Genomic DNA, 9,487 nt, shown 5'->3' with positions numbered 1-9,487 from the left:
CGTGGAGGAGCGCGGCCGCGTGGGGGGGGAGGGGGCAGCCATCCCCGGATGCCAGCCCGGACTAGGCGGCCCAATGCCATCCCGCAGCCTTTCTGTAGCCCTCTAGGGAAGGGGAGGCGGCTCCTCCAAGCCTGGGCGAGCCACACAATTGCTTCTGGCGGCCCCGCCCAGGCGCCTCGGCTCGCCACGTGCTTCCCGAGTAGTGCCCCCTAGCGGCCCCCGGCCGCTGCGTTCTCCCCTCACCTCCTCCTCCGGCCCCGGGCCACGGGGAAGCAGCTCTCGCGAGAGCTCACGCGCCGCCCTTCGGGGCGGGAGCACCAAGCCTCGCGAGAGCGGCGCGGCCACTCAGCCCGCGGCTCAAGATGGCGGCGCGCTGGGCGCGTCGTGCCTGCGTTTGTTACTAGGGCCGGCGGGCGACTCGAGGAGGCGGCGGCGGCGGCTTGGAGCCAGTGGCCGGGTAGGTGAGCACCGCGGGCCGGGGCTGAGCGGGCCGACGCCGCTGAAGCGCCTCCAGGGAGGCCCGGCGGGGGCCGCGGGGGATCCGCTGCCGGAGGGGTCCCAGAGCCCGGGGGGGGGGGCTCGGAGTCCGGGAGCCGGGGCCGGCGGGGGGGCCTGGATTCAAGTCCCTTGACTTGACCTTGGGCAAGTCCCCGAGTTCCAGGGGCGCGTGTGTGTGGAGAGCGGGGGGCGGGGAGACCCCGAGCTGCCTCCTGGCGCCGCTCGCCCAGCCTTGACGGACCGCGGTTTTCTCCTAATAAATTTGGAATTAAAAGCCCCCAACGAGAAAGTAAATGCCTGGAAATTAAGGTGAGGCCGAACGAGATGTATCGATTAAAATGCAAAAACCCCCCGAATCGTTATTTTAAGAGTCTGGGGGGGGGGGCTTTTCAATGAAAGAATCGGCAAAGGCGCTTTCTAATGTGCCCCGAGCGAGCCCGGACTTGTCCTGGGCCCGGCTCTCCTCACTTACTGTTGTTTGTCCTTCTGGGAGGCCAGGCACTGGAGTTGAACTTGGGGGGCAGCGCTACGGCACCAGCCTCACCTTCTCCAGAGCCCTCTGGGCGCCGTGGCCAGATCAGAATCAGCTAGACTGGAGATGGCCCTGGATGGGAGGTAATCAGGGTTAAGTCACGGAGCTAGTGCCAAGTGTCGGAGACTGAACTCCAGCTCAGGTCCTCCTGACTCCTGGGCTGGTGCTGTATCCGCTGCACCATCTAGCTGTAAAATGAGAGGATGGAACCAGATGTTAGTGAAAGTCCCGTCCGAGTTCTTCAGTTTTGAGATGTGCCCCATTATTTTTGTGTGCCCTCCTTTTCTGGTAGCCTGTGTGGTATCACTGTAATTGGAAACGTATTCAGTGTCTGTGGGAGTGGAATTTCTCCTGTGATAGGACTGGAAAATACTCAGATTAAATTTAATGAGAAACCTGTAAATGACTCATTTTACCCAAAGCGCTGCTGGTGCCTCTGTGAACCACAAGCCCTGTGGATTGCTGGAAGAAAACTTTTTGAAAGTATCAAACTGACAGATTTGTTACTTTATGAGATACTGACATAAGGCCTTGCCTTCCAGAAAATTATTATTATTATTTTTTGTAAGGCAGTGGGGTTAAGCGGCTTTCCCATTGCCACACAGCTAGGTAATTATTAAGTGTCTGAGGCTGGATTTGAACTCAGATCCTCCTGACTCCAAGGTCAGTGCTTTATCCACTGCGCCACCTAGTCTCCCCTATTAGGAACTTCTTAATGAGGAAACTAATAATTCACATCAACGTGTTTTTTTTTTTTGCATGGCAATGCCAAGGTCACACAGCTAGATTATTCGGTGTCTGAGGTTGGTTTTGAACTCAGGTCCTCCTGATTTGGGGGCTGGTCTGCCACCTAGATACCCCTCAGATGAACATTTTACCTGCCTTAGTGGTATTAGAAAATTTCCTGGAGCAATTGTCCTTAATAAAGTGTGGTCTGGGGACCTTTAGGGTTCCTTGAACCCCTTTCAGTGGTTAAAAAGATGAGGTTAAAATCATTTTTAATACTAAGGCATTTTCATTTTAGTATGGTAAATACCAAGAATTGTAAACTTAGGACTTCAGTAATTTGTAAAGGGATCCTGAGACTAAAAAATATGAGAACGGGGTTAAGAGCATTCATTGCTAGGCTAAGTGACTTGCCCAGGGTCACACAGGTCAGAATCAGGCTCCGGAACAGCTGAGGTCAGCTTTATCTACTCTACTAGCACTCAATATAAAGTAATAAATAATAGAAAAAGAAGAGCAGTGCAAATGGCACTTTTTTGAGATGTAGACTTGGAAAGAGCATCACTGAGTTGGGGGATGGGGAAGGTTATGTTTGGTCTAACCTTAAAAGATGGGCAGGATGGCAACTGGTGTTCTCAGCTAGTAGAAATCAAAGCAAAGGAAGTCTCATGTTCTTGTTCTGAGCCCTTTTAGTACCAGAATTAGCCTAGGAAGGGTGTACTCAACTGTACACAGTGGTTGAACAAGAAATGCTTTGAGATAGTCTTACTGACCTCTGGAGCCATGTATAACAATCTTGCCTCTACTAAACTCTTCTTCTATTCCCTCATTGTAACACGGAAGCTACCCTAGGCTCTTGAAGAATTTGTAGCTAGAGCATAAGCCCAGGTAGCACATTGGTAAGATGATCCAGGAGATAGACCCCGTGGAAAGCCTGACTCAAATGCAGGGAGATGGTGAACCCTCTGAAAGCCATCTGCCAGTCTACTGAGGTTATGATCTGCATAAGTGAAAGGAATTAACCACATGGATGAAATTAGAGCAAAGCAACAAGGAGCATCCTTTATGTCTTTTGCATTACTGACTCCTTATGTTAAAGACTTGATAACTGTATCAATTAGTATTACCTTCCTTTTTTAAAAAATTCTTCTTTTTTTTTTACTTAATTTTATACAGTGTCATTCATGTGCCCTGTTACATGTGTCTACTTTTTTCTTTTAATTTTTAGGCTTTTTTACAAGGCAGATGGGATTAAGTGGGTTGCCCAAGGCCACACAGTTAGGTAATTCTTAAGTGTCTGAGGCTGGAGTTGAACTCAGGTACTCCTGACTCCAGGGCCAGTGCTCTATCTGCTTTGCCACCTAGCCGCCCCAATGTTGTCTACTTAACAGAAATCTTACTGACCTTCCTATTTTTTTGGAAAAAATCTCCATATTTAATGGGTTTATGCATCATCTCACCCTCTTAGTACCTTAGTTTCTTATTCTTTGTTGAATTTTGTTTATTTTTCCATCTTTTTCTTTTTCCTGTGTTCCGTTCTACCCCTCCCCATGCAGACAAACCAGGTTAGAAGGTAATTTGGAAATATTTATACATCATATTTCATTTTAAATTGAATCAATATGTGGCCCTCAGAGAGATATACTTAGAGATTAAGTAGCCCCTGTTTGTCTTTGAGCTTGACACTCCTACTCTTGGTGACCAGTAATCCTAACCTTCCTGCCAGGAGTTGGAACTAAGGAGAGCAGATTTTGGTCCAAGGGCCAGGTATCCTCTCTCTTTAAGAGGGAGGGGGAAAAGAACTTAACAGGAAGGAATAGTTTTTATAAAGGTCCCAAGTATAGAGAACAGTAGAGGGAGAGAGATCTGCCCTGATGGAAGGACTGAGGGGAAATCAAACAGCAATCACTGTAGAAGGGCCATGTATAACTTCTGACAACTCTGGACTTTATATGAGCCTGTTGAGTCCTAATTGATCAAAAACACTCTGGGTTTTCAGTTTAAAAAAGAAATGCTCCCTTTACAAAAATCATTTTAATTCCACACCTATAAGGACTTGAACTTTTGATAATAGTTGAAAGATTTGAAGTGATGTAAAGGGGGGGAAACCACCTGGGAAAAGAAAATTATTTCCAATAGCTGAATATATTTACCTTGTTACTGATAATTATTTGGCCCTAAACACTTGCTGGGCCAAGTCATTTAACTTCTGCCTCATTTTTCTTAACTGTAAAATGATGATAATGATAGAACCTGTCAGGATTCAATGAGATAATATTTATAACATAGATACCCTAATATAAATATGTATATTTATAAAAAAAATTGCTTGGCCTACAGTAGACACTTAGTAAATACTTGTTCCCTTTGCTCTAAATTTTTGGAAGAGAGCTCCCCAAATTTCCTTGCCAATCTGAGACTTAGAATAGAAGCAGGAGCAATGTTTAGATCCAGTTAGTGCTTAGATTAGTGAGAGATTAATAGAAACCTTTTTGAAATTTTGACTTGACCATGTTCATGATTTTATGATTTTCTCCTGAGAGTTCTAGATTATTTACATTTTTTCCCTATTTGAAATAAATTCAAAAATTTTTATTTTTTCTTAATATAGATTTCTTCAGCTCCTTGAGACAAGTGGAGATACCCAGGGGTGGTAAAACCAGAGTTATTCTCTGATGATATTGGTTGATTCCAGGAGGATGACCAGCACTTTACTGTAACACTTAGGAGTACACATGATACTGAATCATATTACTTAAATTGACATTCCATACAAGGTAACTAACTGTCTCTTTCCTTTCTCAAAAGATGATGCACTTCTATTTTAAAATGTAATTTTTAGCTTTTTTGATCAACAAAGATACTGTAATTTGTGTTTTTTGTTCTGTACTACTAAATGTTACTATTTTATTCTTTTAGGTTAGGATGGCTTTGAATAAATCAATGCATGCAAGGAACAGGTATAAGGATAAGCCTCCTGATTTTGCCTATCTGGCTTCCAAGTACCCAGATTTTAAGCAGCATGTCCAGATAAATCTGACTGGAAGAGTGAGGTAGGTCAATAGGCCAAGGAATATTTGCTTCATATGGGATCTTTATGGTACTTAATTCCAGTATGATATACATTATGGAGATGAGGAGACATGGGTATGTACCAAGGCAATTTTCAGGTAGGCTGAAACTGGAGATCTGTGTTTTTAGAACAACCTGTATTATGGTGGTAGACAATGTTCAAGAGGATCCTACTCCTCTCTCTTTATCTATAAGCTAAATAGGAACATCAGAAACTGCTGCTTTTGTCCCTGGTAGTTGATTAGTGATTAGAAATCAGAAGCTTTCACACTTGTAGATTGGAATTATTCCTGCTGCTGTTGCTTTATTGTTGTTTTGGGGGTTGGAGGTAGGGGGAATCTGTAGAAGATTCAGCTTCTCTGCTTGTTCCTTATAGTTGTAGCTTTTCTTTCCTCTGCCTCCATTTTGTGGGAATCTGGGTTTTGAATGGCACCACCAATGTGATGACTATTGTTCCTTTTCTCCAAGGAACAGGGAAAGGAAAAAAATAGGGCTGGATCAGGATTTCCTAAAGATCTTTTTAAAGTTGTGAAATTTAGGAATAGGGACAGGACACTGCCTCCATCTTACTTGTCCATTCATGGAAGATTCTGCATGTCAGCAGTCTTTGTAAAGAGGTAGATGGATCTTTGGATGAATACCATGAACAAAATTGTAAGAATTTCTCGGCCACCCTGAGAGAATGTACAGCTCAGTGAATAGTGTTTTACTTTGTGGTCAGGAGAGAAGTGGGTCAGAATCTTGCCTTGAATACCATGTGACTGGGCAGATCATAAAAATCCTCTGGATTTCAGGCTCCCCCACTGGTAAAAATGAGGGAACTGTCTTTATTGTCAAAAGCATATTAGACATTGAAATGTGTTTTATAAATTATTAAATCATAAGTGTCAGAATTTATTTCCTTTGACTTTCTCATCTTTTGCATGGTTTCTTTTCTAGGGATTGAGAGAGGGAAAATTGGGGGAAATCCCATTTCTATCTTAGCTTTTTCTTTACCAATCTTTTCCTTAAATTCACCTTGGTTCAAGCCCATCAACAAATTATGTATCAACAACACTCGAGAGATTGTTTCATTTGGCTCAGCTCCAATGTTTATTAAGAACTTAGAATATAGTATTCTTTGTTTTCCTTAGTACCTATCAGTGCCACTTTAGAAATATTTATTGATTTATCTCAGAGGCATTCAAGTCTTTTAAGCACTATTCTGATCCTGCCTTCACGAGGTTAAGATATTATTTCCATTTTCCAGATCATGACTATGGCTCTGAAGAGAAGAGGGGTGATGGGAATGACTAAGGCATGAGAAGGAGGGATTCTGGACTACATGGTGCTATGAGACATAACTGCCGGGTTTCCAAAGAGCCTGCAACTGGACAACTAATGATTGTTTAGGTCCAAGCTAAGCATCCTTGGCAGGTTAGGAAGAAAATACAACTCTTCTGTTCTTATTTAGAGGAGAATGAATGTATATGAGAAAGCAAGTTGGGGAACTGAGGTCAGAGCAAGTAATTGCCCATAGATGTGACTGAGGTTGTAGGGAAAGTCCTCCAAAGTCAGCTCCCTGGCTTGTGCTGAAAATACTATTACTAAAATGATTGATGTAGCTGTCTATCGGCTGTTGCAAAAAAATCCCTTAGTATAAAGTTGGCTGAACATCAGCTTTGTAGGTTTTTTGTTTGTTTGCCCAGATTTATACTTTCTCTCATAAAATGACAATAATTTGCATTTATGTGTTAACTTTCAAGTTTACAAAGCATTTACCATCACAAGTCCTTTGAAGCCTTTCTTTCCTGATAGTATCTTCCTCATCTCACCAAATTAGAAACTGAGACCTAGAGAATTGGCCATCTATTGAATTTGTGTTAAAGCTGCAATTAGAACTTGGCACTAACAATGCACCCATTCCTCCAGTGGCAATTCATTACCTACCTTATCTGAAAATAGTGCTCCTGATCCACCTATGGTGGAAATGTGCCCATCATCCCCGAGATTGACATTCTTGTCTGGTTATTCTTGAACTTCGATAGGTATGTGTTTATTTCTTCGCCAGTATGTTGATATTCTATCTATAGACTGGAAATCAGGTACATAATTGGTCCATGCCAGTACTGGAGTAGGTGCCCAGAATACAAAGGCAAAAATGAAACCATCCCCACATCCCCACCTTCATCAGCAACATTAATGCTGTACAAATAGACCACATCTTTCTGTCTGGATCATTCATCATAAAACCCTCAGTTGTTCCTGGCTAGCCCACAGACTCGGTTGTGATTCCTTTTCCTCTTCCCTTCCACATAGAATCTGGTACCAGGGCTTTCATAGTCTCTTTTTCTGTTCTGTTACTACATCAGAGTTCAGGACTGGGCCCCTTTATGCCCAGGTTTGTGAATCATCTCTTAACTTTTCTTTTAGATTCTCCTGCCATCTGTCCATTACGACAGGATTAATATTCCTAAAGCTTAGTTTTCTTCCTGTCACATCCAGGCTCAAAAAATTTTAATTGATTCCTGAATGCTTACTCAATGAAATTCAGTTTGGCATTCAAGAATTCCCATGTCCTGCTCTTCCTTTCTAGTCTTATCTCTACTTGGTGTTGCCCTTCTCTAAGATTTTTTTTATTTCTTGTTCTGTGAATACACTCAGTGCTTTTCCACCTCTCATTCCTATTAACCTTTAAATTCTCCATCACTATCTCTGCCTTTTGAAAGCCTTTCTTTCCTAAAAGATCCATCTAAACTGTTAGATTTTTGATGAAACCTTTCTTCTTTTTTTTTTAAGTTTTTGCAAGGCAATAGGGTTAAGTGACTTGCCCAAGGTCACACAGCTAAGTAATTATTAAGTGTCTGAGACCGGATTTGAATTTAGGTCCTCTTGACTCCAGGGCTGTTGCTCTATCCACGGTGCCACCTAGCTGTCCCTGAAGCCTTTCTTGATTTCTCTTCTGCCCCTCAAATGGATGGGATTTGCTGCCTCCCCATCCTAGCTCTTTTTCTTCATACCTCCCTTAAGGCATTTACATTTTGCTCTGTTGTATTTATTGAGGTGCTTAGCGGATTTTACAACTAGAGTATAAGCTTCATGAGATCATTGTTCTAAGCCCTGTAATGCTCAGCTCAGGGTTTTGCACGTAGTAGGTGCCCATCACCCCTGAAATTGATGTTCCTGCCTGGTTACTCTTAAACCCCAAGGCGTATGTGTTTGTTTCTTTTCCCTTAGCCAGTGTTAGCTGTCTGTTGACTTGAAAGGTTGACTCAATATGAAGGATAGCCCTTATACCATTTAAATGAAGAGTCAACTGAAACACAAAAACTGTAGTATTGGAGTTTCAGAAGTATCTCTAAAACATCTTGTTTTCTGTTTTTGGGAGATCTTGGTGTTTTGTTTCTTTAAGAAGGCCACAAGCATTCCCCAGTACTATGTTCTGTGATAGATGTCATTGGGATCAGCTCAGAGGGCCTGCATAAATACGGGAGACTCTTCCATCTGGGAAGGGAGGAACCTTTCAGGAACATGTAAGAAGAGGAGCTAGGACACTTGGAGGATCTGAAGAGCAAGGAAAGAATGAGAAACCTGTAGTCCTGGATGGGAAGACGGCTGAAGTGATTGATAAGATCAGATCTGGGCAGTCTTTATGAGGTTGAAAAGATGGGAAATAAGCTAAAAAAACTATCTTGAAACTAAATAGTTGCTTCCTAAATACATCTTACACATTTTGGGTTAAACAGTCCTTCTCAGGAAGCTAAGGTCACAAGTTCAGTCTTTGGACAGGTTAGCACATATTCATACTATGTACATACACACACACACGTCAACGTGTGATTCCTATGGGTTGGATAGTGGAGAAGAGGATATCGGCATGATAAACACTAGAGACCATATTCTGAAAATGACATTGAGTAAGAATGGTATAATTTCAGGTGCTTTATTTGAGGATTTTTGTCAAAAAGAGTTCAGTAATATATTGGATGAAATATAAACAAGGGCAAATTAAAAAAATCCATATTCAGTTATGGGGTTGATAATAAGAAGTGCTAAGATCTTGCAAACCCCAGTTGGCTCTTCCTTCTCTTGTCTCAAGGACTCTATTGACTTATGCCTCCCCTCATCCTGTGTTGACTGATGAAGATGCTGCAGGACTCCCTATGGCACCCCATTCGGGTCTGTGGGGATCTCCTTGGTATCCTGCCATCAGGGCCTCAGACTCCTTCCTCTAGATCTTGACTGGTTCTTGGCTGAGAGTGCATTGCTCAACTTGTCTGCTCCATTTTACATCTCACTCCCTTCATGCTCAGGCACATCCCTTTCATGATGATAGAATTCCTGGATAGTCTTTTTCTTTACACCATTCCTGAGTGCAGACCATGTCAAGTAATTGGTTGCAGACTAATATACCTAAAATATTTAGCATATCTACCAGTCTTTCTATTGCCATTTAAGCTCCCTTTAAGTTTAATTATTTGCAGATTGTAATTTCTCTTTATTTGTAGCTTTCTAACACCATTAGAATAGTATTTATGTTAAAAGGTGGGTTTTTGTGATGAGGAGCAGTTTGGGATTATTCATTGTTGCCAAGTTTTCCAAATGCAGTCTTTGCCATGGCAGAGGTTTTCATTATTCACAGTGGTCCTCCTCAGGTAGACTTGTCTCTGGACCTCAGGC

General features: G+C 42.6%; 1 protein-coding gene across 2 annotated transcripts in view; it reads left to right on the top strand.

Moving 5' to 3' along the window:
* The first annotated feature begins 9 nt into the window (after positions 1-9).
* METTL16 (methyltransferase 16, RNA N6-adenosine) overlaps positions 10-9,487 on the top strand; it is a 57,104-nt gene continuing 47,626 nt past the window's right edge. The window contains exons 1-3 of one of the 2 annotated variants that reach the window (XM_074189213.1): positions 10-457; positions 4,368-4,533; positions 4,676-4,809. In XM_074189213.1, coding sequence (XP_074045314.1) covers positions 4,682-4,809 — 128 coding nt within the window. In that variant the 5' untranslated portion in view covers positions 10-457; positions 4,368-4,533; positions 4,676-4,681. Of the gene's footprint in view, positions 462-4,367; positions 4,534-4,675; positions 4,810-9,487 lie in introns of both variants that reach the window. The other variant, XM_074189214.1, reaches the window with a different exon arrangement.

The sequence above is a fragment of the Macrotis lagotis genome, chromosome 5, assembly GCF_037893015.1.
Source record: "Macrotis lagotis isolate mMagLag1 chromosome 5, bilby.v1.9.chrom.fasta, whole genome shotgun sequence".
NCBI classification, from domain to species: Eukaryota; Metazoa; Chordata; class Mammalia; order Peramelemorphia; family Peramelidae; genus Macrotis; species Macrotis lagotis.
Note: the sequence above shows the minus strand (reverse complement) of the source record. Positions and strands in the feature narration are given on the sequence as shown.